This window comes from Pithys albifrons, chromosome 4 (assembly GCF_047495875.1).
Source record: "Pithys albifrons albifrons isolate INPA30051 chromosome 4, PitAlb_v1, whole genome shotgun sequence".
Classification (NCBI taxonomy): Eukaryota; Metazoa; Chordata; class Aves; order Passeriformes; family Thamnophilidae; genus Pithys; species Pithys albifrons.
Genome location: NC_092461.1, coordinates 81,450,434 through 81,477,798, shown reverse-complemented (window position 1 = coordinate 81,477,798; position 27,365 = coordinate 81,450,434). Strand labels below are relative to the sequence as shown.

General features: G+C 39.9%; 1 protein-coding gene across 12 annotated transcripts in view; it reads right to left on the bottom strand.

Annotated features, from left to right (window-relative positions):
* MTCL1 (microtubule crosslinking factor 1) overlaps nt 1-27,365 on the bottom strand; it is a 120,960-nt gene that overhangs the window by 67,455 nt on the left and 26,140 nt on the right. For all 12 annotated transcript variants that reach the window (XR_011697761.1, XM_071554809.1, XM_071554799.1 and 9 more), the window contains exons 2-3: nt 26,308-26,532; nt 24,738-24,896 (exon numbers count right to left, since the gene is read on the bottom strand). Coding sequence is in view for 11 of the 12 variants with exons in the window: in XM_071554809.1 (XP_071410910.1) it covers nt 24,738-24,896; nt 26,308-26,532 (384 nt within the window). In the remaining variant the exon portion in view is untranslated. The remainder of the gene's footprint in view (nt 1-24,737; nt 24,897-26,307; nt 26,533-27,365) is intronic.

The following is a 27,365-nucleotide window of genomic DNA, read 5'->3' as shown; positions in this document are numbered from 1 at the left end:
ACAAAGGAAAAGCAGGAGAGGGCATTTCAGGAGCCTATTGCTAATGAGCGAACCATCTGTCTGTCTTCTTTGTGAAAATCGGCTATTTATTCTGATATTTCCTTTTCCCCAAACAGTTTTTCTGCTGAGGACCTTATTATTTTAAAGTAATATAATCTAATTTTAATGCTAGTACTTGTCAGATTTCTTTTTTTTAAAAAGCAATAATGGTAACTATAGCTATCTTAGCAAACAGAAAAACAAAAATGTAGCATACCCATGAGAGAAAAGGTGCAACCTATCTAAGCTGTGAAGTCTCATCACAAACAAGTCTCCCTGGTGATAATTATTATTGAAAGATAAAACCATGGTCAGCTGTGAAATGATTGACCAATACTGAATTCTTCATATGGGATTATTCTTCCATAACAAATGAAAAAGATGCTGAATACAAATTACCAAAAAAAAAAAGGGTCTCACTGTTGGCAAAAGCTTAACATAAATGCATGAACTGGGATGGTCTGCCTTATCAAATTTATGTTTCTCAAAGGAATGCATCCATTTCAGGTCAGCAGATTGTCCTTGAATGCCGCTAAATGTGAACATCATTCTAGCAGAAATATAAGAAGAGGATACAGAGACTAATCAAGCTGTCCATCCGTATTCCAGTATCATGTCTCTGCTGCAGACATCACCAGCTGCTTCACAGAAAATGGTAAAAAGCCTGATGGTAAGTTAATAAGTTAATAGCCTGATGGTAAGATCCCAGCCAGAAAGTTACCTCCTTAGTCTTGCCAACTATAGACTCATTTCAAACATGAAATTTTGTGGCCCCTTCAGGACTTTCCTTCAGAATTACTTTTTGCCTCTTTTCAAGTAGTGTCATTACAATCCTAAGTCTGAGCAGCTAGGCAAGGCCTATGCACTTTAAGCAAAGAAGAATATACTATAAAAAACCTGAGTATACAAAATTTTAAAATAACATCTGAGTATACAAGAGTTTCTCAAAGCAGCAAGCATTGGCCAACTCAGACCTCAGAGGTGAAGTCACAGGGAAGGCTGTTTCTCTGTATGGGCAGGTAGAACTCGATAGTATCTCTTCAACCACTTATTGATATTAATTTTAATCTCAGCTGAGGCTGTATTTCTTTGAGCACGGTTTTATGCCATGTAATAAATGAAGAATACTGCATTTGGACTCTCATTTAGACTCATATTTTGACTTTGGTGAGACAAGCATTTATTCCAAATGCTAAAGAGCTTTGTCAGCAATGGCATTTTCTGATATTTAAACTGAAATTCAGTTTGCCGGACTTAGGGAGTGAAAGGAGAGACTTAGTGAGAAACGACTGACATATCCTGCTGCCTTGAAGGTCTTGTAAGAACTACATATGGCCCCTCTTTTTTCATCCTGATGCCATTCTCATCAGCCTTTGAGATGTGTGTGATATACAACAAAAAAGGTCTGTCAAGCCTTGGGCTAGTACTAATGTAACACCTTTGGGATGCAACCAGTCTTCAGAGCTCAACTGTGACACAATAACATCAAAATGTACAAATCAAGGTGGTACAAGAGCTACAATTCTTTTAATAATTGATGTTTAATGAGTGCAGTCCCACATACCAGGGTCAGACCCCTGAATTAAGAGGAAGAAGCTGCTCATCCTCTGGTATGTACAGTGTGCTACCAAGTGTGCAAAACAATGTGCTAAAGCACTGTGTAAAGTTAACAGTAAGCAAAATTTTTCTTTAATCAAGCAACAGAAGACATACAAATTGGAACCACTAAGGGCAACTAGACTGACACAAACTTCTGATGGTAAAAATTGAGTGATTCTTGCTAATCTGGTGGTTTATCTAAAGCACCTTGAGTATGTCCCCCAGTCTCTAAAGGTACTGTGGACAACAGCTCTAAGCAAAGCTCCTTCACTAAAAGGGGACTTCAAAAGCCATGTTGTTAGCATTCATCTGTTCCTCATTACTCCAAGAGAATACCAAGTCGGAATAGATTTGGAAAATTGTACTTCCTACACAGACATTTTCTTCTCCTTATTGTCTCTCCAAGTACTGAAAATGCAGCTGAAAGCGTGAACAGCTGCAATACTGGAAGTTACAAATATGCTACTTATGCAGTAGCGATACTGGAACAACCAGAACACTTTTATCAAAAGAGGAGTTTCAAGAGTGAATGGATAAAGCAGATTTTCCTGCTTTTCTGAGAAAAGTGAGCGCTCCAGGGCCATGTGTTCATCCAACAACTGGACATTTATTTCTGGTTTTACAATTAGTAGAAGATGGCAAAGGCCTAAAACCTCCACAATAACTCAGAATATGTCTCAACAGCTCTATTTTAAGTCTTTCCTTCTGTGAACATTAAAAATATGACCACCTGGTTGCTATTTTTTTTTGTTTGTTTGTTTGTTTTTGTGGTCTTTTTTTTCATTAGATGATGATCCCACCACTTGGGTGTAATTGATGGCAATGTGACATTGGTGGGAGGACTCTAGACACCATAGTTACCTACTGGGAACCACTGCCAGATTGCTCATTTTATTGGGTCTGAGAGTGACTGACCCAGGAATGTTAAGGCTATTGTTATAAAAAAGCTACACCTCAAAAAATGGAAAAAATTAAAGAACAAAAAATAGGGGTGCAAGGTTATCCGACTAAAGACTTTATTGCAATAAGCTTAAAGACCTGGAGAGGATTAAAGGAGGAGGAACTCAAGTAACCTAATCACTGAAATCAGAGCGTGACAAAGGAGTTGTTGTCCCTGGGGTAAAACCCACAAAGAGCTGAGGGGAAGAAGCTTTCTGGACTTCCACGCAAAAGATGGGGGTTACCACCTAAAGGGGCAGAGGGCTTGTTATGTCATGCAGGGGGGAAGCAAATTTGGAAATGGTGTAAAATGTATTCGGTTGGCAGTTTGTCACTTTTGAAAGATGAAATGCCATATTTTGCAGATCCACCTGCTTAAAGTGGGCAGAAAAATAAGTTTAGGGTGAGAGATGATGCAACTAGGCAATCCTTATTCCTATTTTCTTTTTCTACTTGTTATTGCTTATATATCTTTATACATGTGTCCACAAAGTCATGAATTACACAATGGCTGTATGTTCTACATACCATATATCTGCATATGTTATTTATAAGACAGCATAGATGCTTTTACTTATTGATTACAGTCTTTACTAGCTGTGTTCAATTTCACTTAAGCATCTCTTTTTGCATTAATGGACTGTAGTGAGGTTCATCTATTCTGTGCTCACACTGAGCAAAAGACCTCACCATAGAAGTTTCCAAGAATGAAAATTCACTCAAAGAAAAAGGACTGAGGCCACTTTTCCATAAAATGAATGGCAATCACATGCTTATTTCCAAAACTGGAAATCCCATTCTGAAGTTTCTGACATTCTGGACAGACACTCAACACAATCTCCTAAGATTACTTAAGTCATGAATGTCAGCTTACAGAGGGACTGTGAATCAAGAATTGTTCCAATGGGTTAAGAAAATACACAGCTTCAAAGAACTAATTGATTCTGTCTTCACATATTTCACCAGTACAGTCAAAACATGAGGAATTGCAAGGACTTTACCCATTCTGGCCTGAATTTAGGCTTTCAATACAGAGCACCAAGTGTTAATGGAGATGGAACCAATGGAATTTTCTCTCCGTGTAAAGTGACTTGACTACACAATGATGACTTATCTCTTATTGCTCCTTAGAGGTATCCCTGCTATCAAAAGGTGCCCTAAGACTGGCCACTGGCAGCACATTCAGCCCCCAACCTCACCATGGCAGGAGTACACTGTACCGGCCATATGCAGAACTGCAGTTAAAACTTCAAACTACTCACATTCTTAAACACTGTATCCACATAAAAATTTACACATCATCAGGAATGAAGAGAAGCAAACTTAAAATAACAGATTTGCCATACCAAGATATGAGGACACCTTGGAAAACCTCTGTCTCAGGTAGCTGAGAGACTTCAGGAGGCAAATCAAGGAGCATAGAGTGGGTCTTTCCATCCAAGTGAGTGGGGTGCCTCGTGGCACATAAGGAAGGGCAGCACCGTGACCCTCCATGCTGTGTTACTCAGTTGGCTAAAGCGAAATGCACCTTCTGCTTTCACAAGTGCTGCGGGTATTATTGACTTGGATTTGCTTGTTTCTGCACATTTGGGACAAGGATCTCCCTGAGTTAGCCATGAATTTGGGAAACAGCTTAACAAGTTATGTAAACCACAGCTGTCAATCTTAACACACTTGTTATATGTACAACTTTCTGGAAAATGTCTGGAACAACCTCTATTTGAATGTAAAAAAACAACTGAATAAAAAACCAGGGTTGTTTTTTTAGATCTTATTGCCACTGTGCAAGAGGTCAGCATGGAACTTCTTGATTTACAGAGGTGTTTTATCATCACCAAACTAAGAAAGAGTCTTTCAGGGAGAAAAACGCTGCAGCCACATTACAGGGGAAAACAGGAAGTGAAGAAACTGCACAGGTTGCTCGCCTTTTCACACCTGGCAAATGTTCCCCTGACTCACACATTTGTAGGAGACCTGCTTCCTATGCAGGGGCTTAGAGTAAGACCTTATTACAATTTCTTTCAGTGTGTTTTCCCAGCATAAATATTCTACATTATATTTATGCTCCACTGCATGTCTCAGGAAGACATTAGAGGGTTTATCATTGCTAAAATTTCAGATATACTACAGCCAATAGTTGGAAAATTACTCATTAGCTGTTACAACTGTTAATGTAAACCTCACTTTTTAACTATAGAGTTTTTATGACAGAACCGGTCTTCTGCCTTTTCTGTGAAGCATTTATGATATTTTGGGGCCATATAAAATTGTAGTAATACCCACACAATCAAAATAACAAAACCTAGCAATTTATAATGGTGGCCCTTATAGAAAGTGTTCCAGAAAAATTTGGACATATCAGCCTCTAACTGGAAGTTTTATTTGCAATGAAAATATATTTCTGGTTTGATAGGTCTTGATTTCACCCCTTTCTATTTTTAAACTGGTTTTCACTTCAAATCAGATTTTCAGAGGAACAAATAGCTTCAAGTTGAAATCTTTTTATTCTTTGCTTTCAATGCTCCCTTATGAAAAGAATACCATGGAAATAATGCAAATATATCAGCCTCCTTGCCATAGGTCAGAACCAGAAAAATGTGAAAGCCTTAACTTTTTATACAATACTCCTTCTGTCTGCTACATACATTAACATTTACGATGGAAAATGTTGAAGAACTCCCACCTCCAGTTGTTCAAGAATTTCTTGTTTAGCATCCACTGCAGACTATAACAGATTTGCTGGAATACATATCTGCATCCTCAGATGAATACTTGGTCTCTTTGCAAAGGTCTACAAGATGGGCATACCAGAAAGCAAAGTTTGTTAACAGCTCCAGGCAGCTCTCACTGGAGTTTCTATGTACCTAATACACATCTCAGTATTCTGCTAGAGAAGACCACATCTAATTCTCTGAACAGAGCTGGAATCTGTGCAGTGGATCAAAAGAGCCACGGGGTTGACATCAGTAATTCTCTGCTATTCCATGGCCTTGAATATTGGCTTCAAGGAATAGCCTTCATGGAAGTTCAAACTTTCAGTTTTTCTACCTTTCTCAACTTTTTGGCAAAGAACTCCCCATATCACCTTTTCCATCTACCAGTTGAATTCCCTCTGAACAGAAAGAACATTAGTCAGAAGTACCTATATGAAGCATACCAAATTCCTGAAGAACAATGAGACTGCATCTCACCACTAACCTGATGAATAAGGTTCTTAAACCCCCTCTGTCTTACTTAACCTATCAAGTGATGGGAAGTACACATTTCCTTCTCAGGTAGACTTCGACCTCCATATCATTCATGCCATCATATGATATGTGCAAGGACTTCTAAATCAAACCTACCCACAAAGATGGCCACAAGACTAATTTCAAAGGTGTCATTGCTTCCAAGTTCTCAGCTAGAGTTGAGAAAAGTGGCTCCTGCGTGGGCTTGGGCCCACTTGAGGTGCAAACAGCAATGCTGCTCCATTTTCCTGTGTGACAGATGCAAAGAGAGGGAAGAAGCCTGATGCTGCCAAGTCAACAGAGCAATCCTTCAGTGAGGGCAGCATTAGGAGAAGGACATGATGCTTTTGCAGGGATGGACTGCTTCCCAGGGCTGGCACTCAGTTAGGTTCATGGGCGGCTTTGAGCCACAGGTGACTCTCTGTTCCCAGGGATTTACCATGCTGCAGCCCTGTCCCTGACAGCACCTACCCACCAGGCATGCAGTCTCCCACAGACACCATCCCAGCGAGCCTGGGTGAGCAAGCAACTCCAGGCTCCCAGCAGGAGCAGGCCATGTGTCCAGGAACTGAGAGTTGGGCAAGTTGGTCACTTGCATCTCCTGAAGACTGTAAAATAAAATAAAAAAAGTCTTCCAGGTTGAGCAGTCCTGAAGTGGCCTGGGATTAGTTCTTGTCCTCTTCTCAGTTCCTCAGCAGTGGCACCAACCTACACACATAGCACCTTGTCAGTTGAATTCCGTCCTTTCGATTCCTACTTGTGTGACAACAACTCCTATGCCTTGGTCATACTTCCTGCTCCTGTTTTTCTTACAATAGGCTGATAAATGTAAAAAGGGGACCCAAAGATTTTATATAACTCCTGTCCAAAGGATTTGAAAACTTGGAGGACATTTTTTAACATGTTTCAGTGGCCAAAACAAAAGGACTACACACATCTATGCATGGAGCTTGACCCCTCGCTAGATTTGGCTTCTTCATTTGCAGCACAAAAAGAAATGCCCAACAGGCTGTGCTGAGCTCTGCCACACCATATCCTTTCTTTTATGTCCTGTAAAGAGGCTGGCCTAGTCCGACAGTGAACAGCAGCTCTTCCCTTTCACAAACGCACAGCCCAAATCCCCGCAACGATGCTGTAGCCCACAAGTGACTGCAGATCTGTTTTGCAGATGCTCCTCTCGCATACCTACCCACACAAATCCTGTTTATTTTGACTTTGCCAGGAAGGTATAGAGCAGCACTAAATCCTATTTTACTACAGTCAGGATTAAGCTTATGTATCCATGATGGTAGTGCAAACCTTATGGAAAAGACTTGTTCAAACCATGCACCATCTAAAAACTGGACCCTCAGTTTTCCTAGAAATTCTGTAATCTTTTCTTTCCTTCACTCGCCATTGGCAGGAAATAATAAAAGTGAAGACCTTTCAGTTGAATTACTGACTAGATGTTCATCTAGCAGTTTCCATTAAAAAAATCCCATAAGTAAGCAGCAAGATATAGCTTCCTGTAATTTATTTTGCCAGAGAAGAATTACACAAAACACTGCATTATTAGGATGGACTATTTTTAATTAAAGCTTCTGAGGAGAAGATAAATATCAACTAAGAAAAGCCAGCCATGTCTGGAAGCTGTATTAAAAATTAAAAAATCAAATGCCAAAATACATTACAGAAATGGACATTTGACATTTGAATGAGGATTTCTAACAGCTCAGATGAAGGAAGAATCTGAAACTGGAGTTTCTGTCTAGGGCTGATTCAGATGTAATCCCTTGTGTTAGGGATTTATGGCTGTGAAGCTTCTCAGCTTCGATGAGTATGCTTTTAGCAAAGTTATGCATATCAGACTGAGAGACACCTGCATGTTCCCTTTGGCAAACAAGTTGGGGATGATCACTGACAGTGCCTGAAAGAAGAAACTTCTGCAGGAAATCCCTTCAAGCTAATGGGACCCCATGCAAATCTCCAAATTTGATGTGTACTTACACCCTGAATCCAGTGCTGCCTTCATTACTAAAACTTGTGGTAATATTTGCGCTTGTATGACAGGTCTGGTTGCTCACTTCACACAAATGCATGCCTAGTCTCCTTTGAGTCTCCCTAAATCCTTGCCCTTCAGTGATAATCATGTAGCAGGGAGATTCACAGACTGGTGACTTGTTTACGCTGTCTACCCAACAAGTTTTTCTGTAATAGCTTCTGCCTCCAGCAACCCTCTGTGCCAGTATAAAAGTCACTTTGTCTTAGACTGGGGAAGCAAAGTCAGCAGAAGAAACAATTTTTCTACAGTAAACACCAAGGAGAAATGATGGGGCTTTAAAGATTGCTGTTAAAAGCTGTGATTTGGAAGGCAGCCAATGAAAGGATACCCAATTCAAGCAGAAACTCTTTAGGCACACACACATAATACAGTTCTAATCCGAGAAAAAAAGTAAAATACGAAGCTGCTTTCAAACATATCCCTGAACAAACTTGTGTAGTTGCAGTTAAAGAATAAGAATGGCATAGTAGGTGGGCCATGAAGCCAAATGGCTATCCCTACTAGAGAGTTCAGGAATAAACAAAGAAAAAGTAGTACACGTTTTAAATAATCCTGTGCCTTGCTTTCTCCCATCAGTAAATCTAGAGCAAATTGCACAGAGAACTCCATGATGTAATTTATTAACTTTTGTGAAATACAGTGAGGGTCTCTGACTGAAAACACTTTTATAGCCCCAAACACAGTAAATGTCAGTAAATACTCTGAAATAATTTCTTTCATTTTTGTGAGTATGAAAGAGCTACTCATACTTTAAGCAGTTATATTGGCTAAAAATTTGCTTAGGATTACTTGAAAGTCTTGCATACACAACCACACTGCACATTCATGATTTTTTTTTCTAAAGGACTGTTTTCTTTCCTGCATCTGTAATAGTAACTAATGGTACTTTAAATTTATTTTTAGTATGTAATTTCTTCTTTCTTACTTTACCTTTTATCACTACTGTTTAAATCCCTCTGGAACTCAGTGGAGAGGGTTCTTCAGCTTTTTGGCATTAGCAGTGAATCTACCTTGCAGCTGAAATGAGTCTCAAGCTGACATTAGATGGGGTCCCTAGATGTAGCTCACCAGCTGTTTGCATGTGGTTATTCCCTGCCACACCCAAATACGAAAACAAGGCGTCAATCTCTGTTTACATCATTGCAAGAAATGCTGTAAACATCATGAGATCATCACAGGAAAGTCACATAGTAAAAAGCAGGGAATTAATAATACAAACACAGGAATGCATCCAGACAAATAAACTTCATACAAAAAAGAAGGGGTATGCGTCTTTCAACCTCTGCTGCACTAAAGAAGAAATGCCAATTGCAAATTAAAATCAGAGTGCTTGTATTTCATTAAGGTTAGGAAGGAAATTTTGTCTGCCCTCTGATAGCTGTTTGTGCCAGCCAAAAGTGAATTAATGGCATAATTGAAATTACATTCCTTTTCTGCTATTCTCTTGTTTCTGCTGAACATCATTATACTGATGCAATTTATCATGTTTTATATCTGAAAGAGATGTTCTTTTTGTACCTTTGTACCATCACTCTCTAAAAATCTGGGCATTATAATCTCCTTCCCATTCCTGGTTCCCTTTCATGAAAACTCTGCAGACAATCGTGAGACAAGATACAGAGGATGCACACAATATCAGAAAACTATTAGATCTTCTGAGAATTAAGACGTCCTTTCAGTGTCACAGGTGAATTTTTCCTTTAAGCTTTTGGCTCCAGTGTCCCTCATCTAGCAGATGCTCCAAAGAAGAGCAGAAGAGAGCCAGCAATACGCAGCTGATATATCTGTAAGTAAGGAAGCACTGTGCATCTGCCCCAGGTGCCAGCCACATGGCAGATCAGGTGACTGCAAGAGGAATATTTGTGCATGTAGTTCCCCTGATGCTCAGGAAAAAAAAGGAGTGAGACATCTTCTCTTCCATTCCTTCTGGCAGACAAATTAATTATTTGCTACCAAAGGCAGAAACTGGTGGGCTGGCCCTCAGATGTGTAATTGTAAGATGCTACCTCTGCTGATCATAGCAGAGAACAGTCAATCCGTGCCAAGGAATACAGTTTGTTCAGTAGAACCTTTTCTTACTGTTGTTTGTGAACAAACCTTACTCCATGCTGATATTTCAGAACTGGTAATCAAAAAGTATACTAAACAGATTTACCTTGAACGTCGGCTTGATCAAACAGCAAGCCCTAGATGCTGCTTTAAATACCATTTTCAAGACCAAAAATATCCTTTAAATTAGAATGCTCAACATCACCTGTCCAGATTTTAGTTTGTTACCTGTTGTCACAGTGCTGAACTGACAGTCTGGAGTTGACCACATACAGGGAAAAGGGACTGTGTGGTTACTGGATTCCACACTGTATGGGGGGGCAGTAGGCACTCCACCACAAGACTCTAATCAGAGGTTTTAAAGCCAGTTATTGAGAGTATCCACAGTTACAAGATACTGCAATCCTGACATTTTATTTGGCTGCAACTAAATTACTTTATTAAACCTCAGGCACTTGTTTGCTGTTGAACATCAAACCAAAATAATGAGTGCTTTGATGCATATGAATTAGTCTGAAGGATTTGCTAGGTCTTAAGAATAATCAATAAGACAGAAAAAATCTCCTAGTTCAGAAGTCTGCCTCTGGAGATTGTCACTGTTACCTGTGAAGGCTTGACTTGCCCTCACCACATAGCCAGCTTCTTTTTGAAAACCATAGACAGACAGCAGTCAGCCCTTTAACTCCTCTAGGGATCCAATTCCCCCACCTCCATTCCCTTTTAAATGTGCAACTATTGTCATCAGTTTATCCCATGTTTCAACATTCCCGTGAACTGAATGCCAAACTCCTAGAAAGCTTAACATGGACATATTTTTCTGTATTTGGCAGTAACATGATATTGTACTTCGCATTTTTATTTCAACTCATTCCTCAAGGCTGCCTTTGTAACACACGCTCAGCCATTTTAAAAAAAAAAAAAGGAAAAAAATGGCTGCAATTAAAGAAAGAAAACGAAGTAAAAAGCCAAAGAGTTAATACTCCCATGAACTTAAAAAAAACCCAAAAAACTGCAGGTGGCTATGATCATTCTGACATCTGCTCACTTCTCGTCAAATTCTCCATCTCCTATCAAACTATCAAAGAGGAAAAGATAAGTTGTCACTGCATGTTATACAAGTAGAGTCTGACTGCCTGGCTATAATAGCTGGAAGTACTGTCAAAAAAACCCAAACCCTAAATGCACAGTCACTAATGATTTCATTATGGTAAATCTTTCATTTGAAAATAATAGTTAGTACTTTAATGGAGAAAATAGACATTCAGTAAATCCTTAATGATGCCTAGTCTTTTTTATGCTAGCAGTTTTACATGGCAAAAATAATTCTTGGAAATGTCAACCTGCCAATCTGGTTTAAGGTTTTAAACCTTTATGAAGAAATGCAGAAGGAGACTAGAAATATTTCTGTTAATGGCTTTATTTGAAAGGTCCTGATTATGGATAATCAGCTATAAGTAGCTGAAACATAAGAAGCCCCTGAATAGAAAATTAAAGCTACATCAGCAATATCCCAAGGCTTTCTATTTCTCATTCCTCATCACAAGGCTCCAAGTGGTTACTGCCACATCCTCCTCACCCAGCAGTTCCCCTTCTGAGACAGGAGTAAAACGAGCCTTTGGTGGTGGGCGATTTATCTGAACTATTTCCTCTCATGACTGCCCAAGAGGATATCTCATATTCCCCCCCTTCTCCTCTCTGAGCTGCCAAGTAAAACTAAACTCCAGGACCTCAGAGCAAGAGGCAGAGCGACCAAGTGATGAACAAAATCAGTTGCAGATCAGGAAAGGGATAAAAAGATGGTTTCAATTTTAAAGACCGCATTGTAATATGACAAGAATGACAACTTTTGCATCCTAATTAGTGCTCCTGTTCCTTCAATTATGTCGGCTGATGACCTGGAGTAAAAGTGCCAGGATCCAATCAACACTCACATTTAAAACCAGTTAACAGACTGTTGGGTTCAGTTGTGAAAATGCCTTTATTATTAACTGGTCTCAGTGAATCCTAGAAAGCGCTGTCAGTCTCTAAATGCTGATAATCACATGCTGGTTGGTTTAGGAAACTGATGATAATGTGCAGAAAGGCTTTCTTTTTCCCTCATTCTTGGTTTATATTCACTATGAAAAATCATGTAGTAATGTTACAAAGATCTTTCCATAAATACTAGACTCTTTAAAGAGGTATTGTATTTCTTTTTGGAGCATTATGCTGTGGATATCTAGGGGGGGTTATATTCACAATCTTTCATGCTCTTTCTTCTAAAGAAAGAAGTTGTGGACACATGAAGCATGTGTGAAATGTCCATGCAAACATTGTTCATCCTCCACAGACTCCCTCTTCCTTCCCTTTGACTAAGAAGATTACTGCCAAATTTTCTCCTGATCGTCTTGTAGCTAAGAAATAACAACACTGAAGTTCTCCACAGTGTTCATACCGACTCAGAAGGACATCAGTTCATGCAATGTACCTGTTTCTTCCAAAAGCCCAATAGCACAAAACCATGTTCAAGAAAAGGCAGCTGCAGGGTGGTGATGGTTCATCTTCCTGTGCAGAATCACAGAAACTATTTTCTACGTTTTCCCCCCAAAGAATACACAATTTGTTACATATGTTTATTCTTGCAATAGAATAAACAAGAGAAGCAAGAGAGATATCTGAATCTGTGTTACTTGAATGACAGTCTCCTCTATGGCTGCATGAACTGATGGACAATCCACTCAAACAAAACTAAACAGATACAGAACTTTACCCAAAAGTGAAATCAATACTGATCAAAATGACCCTGACTTTAATATTCACTGATATATTGTTTTCCATTTTGTTTGTTTTTTGCACTTATTACAGTCAGGATCAGAATGCAAGTGACAAATTATTCCACCAAGGAAATGTTTTCACAGTGTTTCCAGGGAAATTGAGAGTAGGAGGAACCATAAATAGAAGATAAGACTTCCTGTTTAAAGATTTTTGTGCTTGCCTGAAGCCCTTACCTAAGGGAGCAAAAACTTCTGGCCACAGCCATAAACTAAGTTTCCAAATGGTGTTGCTCAGCTCCCTGTCCCAGGGTCTGAAGTCCTGCTCATCCCAGCTGCCCCTAACCTCAAGGGCTGGTTCCCATACTCTAGAGAACTGTGTGTTCAACTTAGCATCCTTATCTACAATAGGCAGAGGAAAAGCCTAAGGTGAAGAAGGAAAGGAAGCAACAGAAGATGCAAGAATCTCACCAAAGAGGGACCTGTGGAAGGGGAGGGAGGAAAGCTAATCTTTTGGCCAGGAGATGGAGGACACCAAGAGGGAGGAATGCTGTGCTGGGCATTGCAAAGATATATTCTAACTCATTTTTTTACTCTTTTTGTTTGGTTGGTTAATTTCTTGGCTTTGTTTTGAAGGAAAATAACCTTAATTTCTTTCCCCTTTCCCTTGTGAAGGTAATCCAGAAAATATAGTCCCATACCCTGACAGCCGACCACAACAGTGGAGAACATAAGAGCTATCCTTCTACAACTTTGATAGGTAATTGTCAAGGTACAACAGTAAGCTCCTTCCCACAAGTAATTTCCAATATTTCACATCCTTGTCAGTGAGGGAGGACCTGTTGTTACAGTAAAATCAAAAGTGAGCAATTCAGATCTATAGAAAACCCTGTGAGACTTAGCTATCAGCCAGAAGCAGCAAGGAGCTCAGGTGCTGCTGGCTGGTAGGGAGGTGGTTTACTCCCCAAGAATTCACATAGTAGGAATTCACAAGACTCTGCAGGTGCACAAAAATAGCCAGGATGAAATAATATAAACATGGGACTTGTGAGAGATAGGTCCTAACCAACTGAAGTATCTAGTGTTGGTCGTGTGTGACTCTTTTAGCCAATAAGTTGTAGTCCTAACCCTATATAAACTGTGTGCTTTGTGTAATAAAATGTCTTCACTATGAATCTCATAGATTGGTGTGAAGTCCAGTTTCTCCGCTGTTTATTTTTAGTTTACTTTAAGGTGGGAACCTTGCCCTATAATTGCTTACAGTTCATGACATCTGGGGCAATAAGCACTACATCTTCTGGTTTGGGAATAATCAACAAATTAATAAAGCCAACATAAAAGACACATGAGCATGGTAATGGAAAAGCAGAAGGATTCCTTTAGAAAGAAGGACACTGGGAACTACCAACCTGTCAGCCTCACCTCTGCAGCTGGGAAGATCATGAAGCAGATTCTCTTAGAAGCTCTGCTAAGGCACATGGAAGACAGGGAGATGATTTGAGACAGCCAGCATGGCTTCAACAAAGTCCTGCCTGCCCAACCTAGTGGTCTTCAATGATGAAGTGACTACATCAGAGGACAAGGGACAAGATGCTATGTATGTTTTTTATCTGCCCTTCTGGAAGGCTTTAACATGGTCCTGCACAACATTCTTCTCTCTAAATTAGAGAGATATTTATCTGATGGGCAGACTGTTTGATGGATGAAGAACTGGCTGGATGGTCACATCCAGAGGGTAGTGGCCAATGTCTCAATGTCCAAATGGATGCCAGTGTGCAGTGATGTCACTCAGGGGTCTGTATTTGGACCAATACTGCTTAATGTTTTTATTAATGACATAAGAGAAGGGATCAAGTGCACCCTCAGCAAGTCTGCAGACTAGAGGAAGCTGAATAATGTGGTTGATATGTCTGAAGGATGGGATGCCATCCAGAGGAACGTGGACAAGCTTGAGAAGTGGACTCGTGAACTTCACAAGGTTCAACATGACCAAGTGCAAGGTGCTGCATGAAGGTCAGGGCAATTCGGCAATTCCCTGTATCAGCAGAGGCTGGGGGATGAGGGGCCAAAAAAGATTTGGGGGTGCTGGTGGATGAAAGGCTGAACATGAGGTAGTAATATGCACTTGTGGCCTAGAAAGCAAATCCTCTCCTGGGATGCATGAAAGGAAATGTCACCAGAAGGCTGAGAAGGTGATTCTGCCTCTCTCCTCCAGGCTGGTGAGATCCCACCTGGAGTATTGCATCCAGCTCTTGGGTCCTCAGCATGGGAAAGACAAAGACCTGTTGAAGAGAGTCCAGAGTAGGGCCCCAAAAATGATCAGGGGGCTGGAGCTCCTCTCCTGTGAAGACAGGTTGAGCGAGTTTTTAGAGGGCAGATTTAGACTGGACATAAGGAAGAAATTTTTTATGATTGGGTTGGTGAAACACTGGAACAGGTTGTTCAGACAGGTAGTAGATGCCCCATCTCTGGAAATATTCAAGGTCAGACCGGGGCTCTGAACAACCTGATCTAGTTGAAGATGCTCCCGTTCATTGCAGGTAGATTGGACTGGGTGGCATTTAAAGGTCTCTCAAAACTCAAACTATTCTATGATTCTGGGAAGGACCAGAAGGACCAGACTCTGGAGAGACTGGACCAGACTTCAGGAGAAATTAACAGAAAAAATCCTCAATTATTTTTTGTAGAAAAATATATATATAGAAAAACACTAAGAACAAAAGCAACTTAAAGGTTTTCAGATTTGTATCTGCCTTAGAAGTGTTTTATCCTATCATTTAATTACTTTATTCCCTCCTTCATCCTTTCAAAGTCTGCTGGCTTTGACACCACTGAACTCTGCATACAACCATGATGAGGAGAGCTGTCTTCACCAATCTCTGCACAAGACCCACTTTCTCTCTGCACAGCTGACTGAAGCAAGAGCACACTGAAGAGATTGGACTGTAACTACTTTGGAGTGATCCCTGAGAAAGAGGCCTTAAATAGACCAATACGTACAACTGGCAGTCTCAGATGGATCATTGTGCTTCTGCCTACACAGACATTATGTTGATGTCCCTAAATATCAACACAATTTATCCTCTCCAGCTCTGGTTACTATAAATGGAGCAAGACCTAAAATTTTCATATTCAGGTAAGAATATCTAGTAATGTTTATATTAATTTGTGCTTGAGCTTTCATTCAACGAAGTATACAGTAAAAAGAAAAGGAAACGCAGAAATCAGAAGTAATGTGCCCATTAGGGGTAGATTGTGTCATTTTTCTAGAATGAATGAACCCCCATTATGGATACTAAAAGGAACATCAGGGTTTTTCACACCAAGGCACATCAAACCTAAACCAAAATCAAGCGAAGGCTTTGCCATGCCTCCTCCAACAGAGCAGATACTGTCTCCTTCCCAGGCCTTTTCAGGCAGACTAAATGTAGGAATGGGGGTGAAAAACATGCCGACCTTGCACGAGCGCACAGTGGATACAACTGCTGACAAAGCCAATGGGGATATGGGAAATGAGAAAGGGGCTGAAGTACTGCACACGCCACTGCTTTGGCATGGATTGGGTTTATGAAAAGAGCAAGATGGGTGAAAGTATTCTCATTTGTGCCACAAGGAAAGCTTTTATTTACAGGGAGAATCAAAATGCGCTTATTAAAGGTTGCTTGAAGACTCAGGACTGCTTAATTCTACCTTATTGCCACTTAAATCCTTCTCCTGACCTACTTGCCCCAACTGACTCCATTTTTCCCTTCCAGGGGAGCAGAGAGCTTCTTGACAGATCCAGGCAATGCATAGTGCACTGCCAGCTGCTTTTCAGCCAGCAAGGCTTTGGACAGTGGAGCCAGGCTTACCTGCGCAGTGCCAGGTATATGGAAGGGGGAAAGTCCAGAGCCACAGCATGTGGCAATGCAAAACTTGCCAAGATGGTCAGATCTTTCCCTCTCACTCAACCTCTGACAGCTTGAGTAGTGCCATGTTAATAATTCATAAGTTATTTGTGCAATAAGTTACGTTCTCCTTTTAAAAATAGAGCTAGAGAAGCAAGTATAAATAATTAATTTCAGAGGAGATATAATGAACCCTTTCAAAGAAGGACAAAAATCAATAGCTCTGAATTTTTTTTTACCTTCCTAAGAATTTCCGGACAGTGCTGTCCCGTGGCATCCAAAGCTCCGAAGCAACACATATTCCTACATGCAGCATCATCACAACAAAAACCACAGACAATCTGGAAAATTTGTGAATAAGCTGTGCATCTCACAAAGCTCTTTTCTCACTCTGACAGACTGTCTCTTCCTCTTTTCCATCCCGCTACCCAGAGCTCCAGAAGCGGGAATGAAATTACCGGCGATGTGAGAGGAAAACAGTTGGTGCCTGCTCACTGTGAGCCAGCCAAAGGGCGGCCAAGAAGCTGTGCCTCCCAGGCGTGGTGGCACTGGCTTTGCCAATGATGCCTGCTTGCACTGAGTGCAAAACGAAGGGAGTTTCTTTATAGGTTTATATAGCCTTTGTCCTTCAGCTGGAGCTTCCTCATATTCTCAAGGCTACATTCACTTAGGATCTGTGCTGGCTTCTCTGAGCCCTGAGAGGAAAGCAGCGAGGGCAGGGATGAGGTATCTCTGAAACTGCAAAGACCTGGTACCCACCTCCCCCTCAAACACCGCATGATACCACCCACAGTTGCTAGATGGTGGCTGATCTGAATTTCATCAGAGAGTGTAACAACATGGGATATTCCTAATCAGCTTCAGTGTACATTTAGCCATGGATATTCCAGCTTTAAATCACAGCTTCTGTTCGCAGAACAGCAGTATTTGGCACAAGTTTGCTTGTCCTGAAACAAAGTCTTGCTCACACCTTGGCAAGAAAAGCAGAGGGTACTGTCTTCACATGGGACTTATGCCCAAACTGAAACATGATTTACAACATAGAGAGCATGTGTTAATTTTTTCCCCCCAGAACAGCACTTGAAGGATTTGCTACAAATATTTTGCAAGGGTTTGCTCAAGAAAATTTTAAATGGTATTAGGGATAGATTAAGGGAAGGAATGGAAAATAAGTCCATATTTTTCACATGAAAATGTCACACAGGCTACAGTTTTGTTGCACTGTCACTGCTGAAGCCCATGTGACAGACAGCAGGATTATTTTTGGTAACTGAGTGGAGGATGGGGAGTCTGATACACAATTTGAGCTTCATGGAGGTTATCTCCATGCCAGTCTCTGCTCTTGAAAAAGCAGCAGTCTTTTAGTTGCCAAAAGAGTTCTGCTATGTAGTAAGAAAAATGTGTGATCAATAGAGCACAGAGGGATTTCAGTTACCATACATAAAGGTGTTCTTATAACTAACCAGTACCTGGACAATCATGCAGCTAAGGTAGGTCATTTTTCCTGCTGTAACTGTCATCACTTAAACATAACTTCTCCATCTGCTAAGGCCAGTTGTAGTCTTTCAAAGGATTTGGGAGTAATGAAGGGGGTGAGTTAGCGGAAACCCATGTCTGGCATGAGAGGCTCTGCTCAGGCTGAGGATACAGAAGGGCAGGGGTTTATGTATGTGACAAAATTGTGGATGTGATAAGCAGAATCACTATTTCTTTATCTCAAAATCACTCACTTCAAAAGTTATAATAGGATTTGGAAGTAGTGTCAGATGATCACTGGCAAGCATGGATAAATACCTAGAAAATAAAAGACTAGACAGAGCTTGGTGGCAATCTATTTGTTAAATCATGAATTCAGAGACAGATACTGTTTGGGGAGGGGCATTTTGAAAATTTCAGGTGATATTTTTGAATATCTAAAAAAAAAGAGTGGACGGTGTGTAAGAAGATGTATAATATAATTACTTTGAAAAAAATAATCACATTACTAAGTTTGCTTCCTAACTACTGTATTTTTTGAGTCCAGCCAGATCCATTCCCATGTGTTCCCTCCACTCTGTTTGTACCAATAAGAAGCAGGCCATTTCACCATCTGTACAGTTCCTGAAATGCCATAACAAGTATAAATCATTCACTGTGGTTTAGGTACCAATTCATTATTTATTGTAGTGAAAAAAGATGCTAGAGACAAAATGGTGCTGCAGTAAAACTTTCATACAGTTAATGGGGTAAGTTATGACTACTGCACAAGATTTCATTACTTATGACTGCCACAAGCACTAAATTCTAAGCAAGGTTATTGAGTCAACATGGTGTTCTTGCTTAGTCCTTTTAATATTATTTGAATCTTGCCTTGTTTCTCATATACTTCCCGTCACGTAAACTCACTGATAGTTAAAAAAACTAATATATTACAAAAATCAAAGATTTTTCAGTATAGCCCTACTCCAGTGAGTAAATTTCATTTGATAAATGACTGAAAAACTTTATGTGCTACATTAATAAATACATATGTAGTCCTAGCTAATGAAAACATAGGCAATGTTTTATATAAACAAGTTGTGTTTTCACCAAAAATAATTTCTTCGCCATTTGTGTACCACTTCACATGCTATCTCTGTATTATATAAGAGAAAAAGAGGGAAATGTAATTTCAGATTGAAATAATCACACATGTGGCATGTATTATGCCCTACTTACAGTGAAAATCAGACTGGCACACTGAGCTCTAAGGAGTAGCCTCTAAGATTTCATTTTGCTGTATTATGTTTATGGAGCTGAATTCTTCCATCAGCAAAATACTCTCCACCTTTAGTGATGCTAAACAGAGTAGTGCACATGCACTGTGGAGCAAAATTTGTTTCTAAATAATGTGCCTGAAAGATACTTCATCTTATCTTGTATCATTTTAAAAGCTTCTGAATGCACCTTTTCATTCTGTTAAAACAGATATTTTAACAGAAAATTTTATTTCACGGTTAAAAGCAGCAGTTCTTTAACTGTGCCTCCAGAATCAGGTGCTGCAGGGGAGGAGGAGATAGTAAGCTTGGGCATTACAGCATCTCCATTAGCAAGTAAGCCTCAGATGAAAGAGCCTTTAGGGATGCCACTGCCCTAAAAAGCCCACAGGTAACCTGGGAAAGCTCATTTATAGTATGTACTGGTTTTCAACACAGTCTGTGTCCTGGAGAGATGTGTTGGAGAAATTATTAACTGCCAGCAGACTTGTACTTCTCTCCTCTCATGCAGAAATTAATTGAAATAGTATTTCTTGCCTTCCTATTTTGTCTCTACCCTTATTTGTAAAAACACCAGCAAATGTAAGCAGCAGCCATCGTTCCCCATCAACTAGAAGTGATTTCCCGAGTGAACATGCCCAGACAACACCACTTGTTCTCTAATGGTCCCAGCAGAGGCCTCAAAGCACAAATTATTTCAGCTGAAGTTAGGAGCTGATCAAGAAAACCTCAGTGTCACACAGCAGGTGGCTGCTGCACCAGGGGTCCTTGCAAGACAGAAAGGAACACCTCTGGTTGCTCTCCCTCCAGTCTCTCTGCTTTCAGTGGCAATAAGAGAGACTGTCACCTGCTCGGTATGGCCCAACACACAAAGAATAAATGTCCCTTTCCTCCCAGTTACACAATTCTCATTAATTTCTTGCTAAACCATTTCATAGTACTCATGTCAAATCTTTCAGCAGCTGCTACTCCTGACCTTATTCCTCTCCACTCTTTGTCCAGTCTGATGGAGCTACCCTTCCCTAGCAGTGTCAGTGCTGCCGTGGCTCTGACTCTTTTCTCTACGCCGGCTCACAAGGCCAACCCCAGACCAAGGACATGAGAAAATACACAATTAGCAGTTGCAAATAAGCAACCAACTCATTCTTCCACTGGAGAACAGCAGGAGGTCCTGTGCCATTTGAGTGCATTTCTACAATAAGTAGCAAAAATGGTTTGTTCTTCCCCAGGTACGGAGTTTTTAGAGAAACGATTATTCAGAGAGGCATTCCTTGCAGGGGAATTAATGACCACTCAACACTTTCAAGGCATGATTTCATAACTGTTTACACTTAAGCAAAAGATAGATCATCTGTGAAATATCTTTCCTGAGAAAATGTAAGGAAGATGTTTTCTAAAGATGCCCTGGTGGCTCCAAGGAAATGATGTTTTGGATGAGTTAGATATTGAGTGGAGATGTTCAGTTCTTAAAGAAAATCCACTAGCTATTGTCAAGCCTTTGAGAAAAGTTCTGGTTTGTAGATGTTCAGAAGAGAATTGCAACGGATTTTGTGTTGCAATGGAAAGGAAAACTTGAGAAAAAAGTGTTCTGAATGCTTGCCGGCGGATTGACCAAGAGAAATTCTTAATACACACCAATATTTTTCATGAGGTGCATTAGGATATTAGGAAGGGGGAAATGACAGTTGCTGGGATGTTGCTGAAGTAATTTTTTGCTGTTGGAGTAATTTTTTTCTCCCCTGGCAGCCTATTGACTCAAATGGCAATGTTAATAACACAGACAACAACAGAAAAAACAAGCAAGCCTTGGCAGGGATATATGTATTTATTGAATCTGTGAGGGCACGCTGCCTTTGCTTTGAAAGTTGTAAGAAGGAAGCAGCTTTGCTAAGTCTAAGAAAATCCTAGCAAATTCCTAGAAGGGACAGTTCTTAGAGACATCCCACGATATGCTACAAAGAAGTATTCACAGCAGTAGGAAAAGTCTGAAGCTCTGATGGAGAATGTCACAAAAAAACTATCAGAGGGCAGCCCAGAACCTAGTTGAAAAGTTCACAGTAAAAAAAAAGAAAAAGAAAAGGAAGATTTGAAAAAGTGAAACTGAAAAAGTAGGTGAATGTAACCAAGGAAAAAATTCAATGAACCACAATGCTGCAGCAGTTAGAGAAGACTGAAACAGAAAAACTTAGTACAGTTGGTAAAGTTAAAAAACATTCAGTGAGAAAATGTTATTAGCCAGTGAAAGAAGTAGCTTCAAAAGAATCAGTGGAATTATTTCAGTCAAGAGTAGCAGATGATGAACCTACAGAGTGATAAAAAATAATATCTGGAAAAAACCCATAGGAAGTGTTATGGGAAAGGAAAGCACCATATTATCTTTTGGCTAACAGGACTGAAAAAAAAAAAAAAAGGGAAATGAAGTGGCATGAGTAAGCAAAGTGAATGCCAGGATACTGATGAAGACATTCAGAGAAGAATGATGTCTAACTGGAAGACATCAGAATTGGATAAAAATCCACAAGCATTTATTAAACATCCTTAGTGATTTATATCTTAGCTCAAAACACAAGAAATGCAGCAAAAGACTGAAGCGATAGAACAATATTTATTATTAAAAAAAGGAAAATGTAAAGGGAAAGAGATGGCATTACCCTAAAAAACCTCTAAGTGACTCACTGATTATGTGACAGCCCATTATTGAAACACAGAGTATTTGGCAGATATCTAAACAAAACAAGAGTCTAGATGTGTTTTTGATAGATTATGCAAAAGCTTCTGGAGGTATGTAGTGAGATGAGAGGAGATGAGAGGAGAGGCGAGGGGAGGCGAGGGCAGTGAAGAATTATTTGAAAAGGTAAGACACACTGAGAAATATTATTTAGTGACTAAAGAGAAAAGTCTATTTCATACCTATTTAAGAGAACAAATGGAAATTACATGGTCAGTAGGAGACAAAAATAATTTTCCAGTTAAACCTGTAAAGCCTCTTTCTTAAGGAAATAAGAATTTTATTTAGATAGAATGAGTCTGTATGCACTTTACACCAAAGAAGTCCTGCTGAAAGTATCACAGGAGATCAAAATAAGTACTGGGATGAAAAATTACTTCTTCAAGCGATTATGATAAAACCCAAAGGTGGCTTTAAAGAAAGAGTGGGTTTCAGAGATGTGTACAATCCCTAAAGATATTTCAGCATGCAAAACACTTTAAAGGTAATTAACATATATGCCATCTACTGCAATGAGAAACTGGACCCAAGGGAATTGTACAGCAGCTGAGAGCAGAAGCTAGCACTGAATTAAGCAATAAACATGAACATAGATGTGAGAAAACATTTCTGTTGATCAGAGGAGGATAAAGAAAAAGGGCTGAGAATAGTCAAGGATCTTACAGAAATGAGCGTATGTTTGCAGTGAGCTATATCAGAGAGCGAATACTGTCTAACTGGGTCTCAGGCAATGCTCCAGGACTGGCTAGGAAAAACTCCTTCTATCTGTCATATCAGCCTTTAGATAGACAAGATGCATAGTCAGGGTGGATTGGGAAGAAGCTACATGGCCTTTGGGTCACTTTTCTCCTGATACATAAAGCACTAGCTTTCCCTCTGGCATGTCTATAATACATTCCTTTAGAGCTTTGTACACATTAAATGTTCTTAAGGTGGCATTGCTTCTGGTAGTTATTTGAACAGATCTTGAATCAAGACTCATTTCTCTTTTTTTAGAGACATTGACAATATTGCAAACACATACTTATGTGATACACATGTTGCTGTGTTTCTCCAGCTTTTGGCTTATCTGTCCTAGTGTGACCTGCTGAGGACTCAAACCTCCATCTTCTCACCTACTCTGACCTTGTGAAATTCTGACTGCCAGAGAAGCCACAACTCATGTCATGAGAAACCAGACTACTACTACTACTGCTACTACATTTTATGATCCATCCTATGCCCTGCTGTATCTCTAGATCAGCATGAATACATCCAATCATCTATGTCTCCCTTTCCCTAGCTCCCCTCCAACTGTTGCCTCTTAGGGGCCAAGGCCTGCTTCTGAAGTAAGGGCGCATTCACTTCACCTTGCAATGCAGCAGAGTTAGTGGAGCTTCCCAGCACAGCTAGACTGTTGCAATCTAAGTAGCAAGGTAAGTCCATCCTGGTTAGCGTTAGCTTGAGACTTCAGCACTGCTGGACTATTTTGCTTCCCCCATTGCTCATCCACAATTTGATTTGTCAAACTGCTTAATCCCAAAGACTATTAAGCAGTACCCAGTGGACCTGTGTGTTAATCAACAACAAGAAATATGTTCAGTACTGTGAATGAGATGGTATTTTTGTATGGAATAAAGACTACAGACCCTGTAACCTGATATGTCCATTAAGCACAGTATTCACAAAACACATTGAGAAGGAAATATAGCTAAAACATCATGCAGACTTTACCTTTTGTGTCAGGTTTATAAGTATTCTAAGCAACACTGATATTTACACCAGCTGATGATCATGCTGTTAGGTACAAAATGCTCCAAAATTCTTGCACTGGACTACTTATAACTCAAATGCAAGAGAAATCAAATAGGGGTTGTCCTTATAAAACTGAGCCAGGCTTTGTGCCAGTTGACTCACAAGCAATGTTTGAAAGATTAAAATAACACATAATTATACCAGCTCTCTAAATCTGACCAGGGCTCAGAGGATAAATGCCTTACCTCATTATGTTTAAATGCTCTATCTCAATCTGGTTTAAAACAGAGCAGAGGCTGTGAGATGCCAATCTGCTGTACTGTTAAGAGAACAGAAATACTGCTACAGATGGGGATGCAGACCCATGCTTAGTACCTGGCTTTCCTTTACTGTCCCCTGCTCCTCAGCTCAGTTGTTTCCAAGGATCATCACTTCACCCAATATGACTATGTGTCAGCTTCAGTTGAAATGATCCCTTTTCTCAAGAGACAGTATTTCTGTGCCTGAAGTGCAATGTTATTTATACATTACAGACCATGTTCCTGCTGTCTAGCTCATGCTGGTGGCTCCCACCATCACCACTGAGGAGTACCAGCCAAAACGGCGGCTTGCCTTTCTGAACCATCCTCTCAGAGGCAAGTCATGCACACCTCATTTGACTTTCAAGTAGGTGGAAGTCCCAGCCTGCGTTAAGGAGAGCCAGAGCTAGCTGGAGTCAAATCAAAGTGTTTTGCTGTAGTAGGAAGAGAGGTTTTAAGGAGCCAGTTTAAAATGGGACAGAAGCTCTGTGAAAAAGTCCAGACAAAAGCTAGAGTTTCACTCATCTAGAGCTTTATTGCTTCTAAATTACCAATGCACTTGGGACATATAACAAATGAGCCCTTTAGGGTAATTGTACAAGCAATATTGACAGGCATTCCATGTAAGAAATATTCTAAGACACCTGTGTGTCAAATTCACATCTAACCCAGCAACACTGCTCTGCATGGCTTTCCTGACAATTTCTTACCTCTTTTAACTTCTCCAGCTCATTTTGCAGCGTTTGCTTGGATACTTCCACCTCAATGATTTGCTGCCGAAGGACTTCATTTTCATCTTCTGCTTTAACACGTTTCTCCTCCACACTCTCCAATTCATGGTGCAGTCTGACAGAAACATCTTTGGCTACCTGGTCAGGAGAGCACAAATGCATGAAAATCATCCATGGGGAGCAACAACCGCAGTATGTCTCCTACAGTAAAAGCATATTACAGCCCTAGACAGCCAAGAGATTTTTAGTTCAATTATGACACGAAAGCCTCCAGGCCTTCCAAGTACCAAAATGAATATTCATTCCTAAGAAAGAACACTGGAATGAACATATATTGGATTATCCAGCTCCCTCTTTAAATTATGCTATGGCAATTTCAGGGACAGCGGGAGGAAACATGCCAATACCAAACCTGCTCATCAAAGTCCCAGCACATCATACAGATAAAGCAAAAGATGGGAATTGTGCTGTAAAGCTGATGGGTCATAGATCAAAGCAACATCCATGCAACAGTCTCATCCACCCAAATTTGCTGCTCTAGCAGCAATCGCAACTAGGCAAGAATGATATGAAAGCACAGAAATATATGCTACCTTAGGTTTTCTGAGTCCAGCCTAATAAGAATAGATGTTTACTCCAAAAACATTTGGAAAGGTGATACATCATGCAAAATGATGAATTATGGAATTACAACAAGTCAGCAAAACAAAAGCAAACTAACTAAAACCACTCAATATCTCTTTCATTTGAATCTATGTACAAGATTTTTACTGAGTAATATATAATTTCTATTGTTATCATAAAATAAAGATTAGGCCTGATATTTTAATAGGTTTGGTGATTTGATGTGTTACTTTCATGTCCACTCTGACAACAAATCATTCCAGTTTCAGATGGTTTCCAGTTTTGTATTTTTAAGTACAAAATGTTTGTAATTCCACTGGCAAGCAGTCCCTCTTTACAGAAGATATAAAAAAGCTTAACTTGATCTTAAAGGAAACATTTCTGAAAAATACAAAAACTATTCCAGTATGAATATGATTTTTACAGGGATTTGTGCTTTTATGGAAAGCACTTTGATTTTCTATCCACCTTGCTAAGGTATTTTAAAAGTCTGTTCCTGTTAGAAGTAACTCATTAGACATTAAGAAATACAACTTTGACTAGATTTTTTTTCAGTTATTTGGCATAAGTAAGAAGTGAAAAGGAAGGAAACAACAGCATGAATTGGGAAAAGGTATCAGGTTTTGTTTACACAGTATTGTAAAGCTAAGTTTTTCAGTAAAACAAGATCCTTTAAATCTTTCAAATGCTCAAATGTAACTTTACTGTATTTCTTTCACTTTGAATCTAAACACATGGTTTTTTACTCAATGACACATCCTTTTACGATGATAAGCTGAATATTTGTTCTCTACCGCAGCAGAAGGAAATTGGTCCTGACATTGGAAGAACTACTGCTTGTTTCATGTGTCACCCTCACTTCCATTGCAGAGAGCCACATCACAGTCTGCTTTCTTTTGCTGTGAATATGAATCGCTCAACCCACCTTTAAATCTTGTTCCAGGCTCCTAATGAGCTCTCCATCCACATGGCCTGTTTGTGCAACTTTCAAGCTTTTTTGTTCTGCTTTCCTGAGACGGTATTGTAGAATGCGGCAATTCTTGTTTGCCCGGTCGAGCTCTCGCCGGAGCTCCTGCAGCTGGTAAACATCTTCCTCTAAATAGCTGTCACGCATTTCTTCCATTTCAGCCCGAAGTTCATCCAGCTCATCCTGTGAGAAGTCAAAACAGTGCTCCATCATACCTCTAAATCTCACCCCTGAGAGCAAAATAGGAAACATGTTTGCTAGGATACCATGTTAATGGAGTGATACAGATTGCAACATGCAGCTCCAGAAGTCACAGGAACAGAAGTTTTAACCCAACGTTGACTAATTATGTTGAACTAAATCAATGAATACTTGTCATATTTCTTACAATTGCTTTAATAATAAAAACCAGACCAGATGCTTAGCTGTCTCTGGAAACTGGTAACACCTTCATTTTACAATCTCCTTTTAAAATTAAAAGTGCATAATATTATACCACTATTTGAACTGATTCCTTGCTTTATTCAGGCCACAGTAAACCTACTTAACCAAGTATCTCAGCATCCCAGTGATGTGCCTTTTTAACAACCAGCACTTCCCAAAAATGAAATTGCCCCTTGATAAATTTAAGAAATCCTTACACCACATACTGAACTGCTCCATATGAAATTGCTGTCCCATCCGAGCCTAGCACTGTGCACAGGCTTAATGGCACATGGGTTGTGTGCAGAACAAAGTGGGTCTTTGCTGTGTGGACACACATTTCAATAACAGGACCACAGGGACAAAACAAAACCCGTGTCTGTGGGAATAACCTGGTCATTCTTTTCTGGGCATCATGAACTGTCCCAATTCTACATTATACCATGAGTAGCACATGCTCTCTAAAGTCAGATTTAAAGATTTACGGCTGAAGAGGATAAGCTCCATCATTCTCATTTGTTTAATCTGTGCATGACTGAAGCTCCAGAGCTAGAACTGTTATAAAGTCTTCCAAGAACAGGGGTAACAAGTAT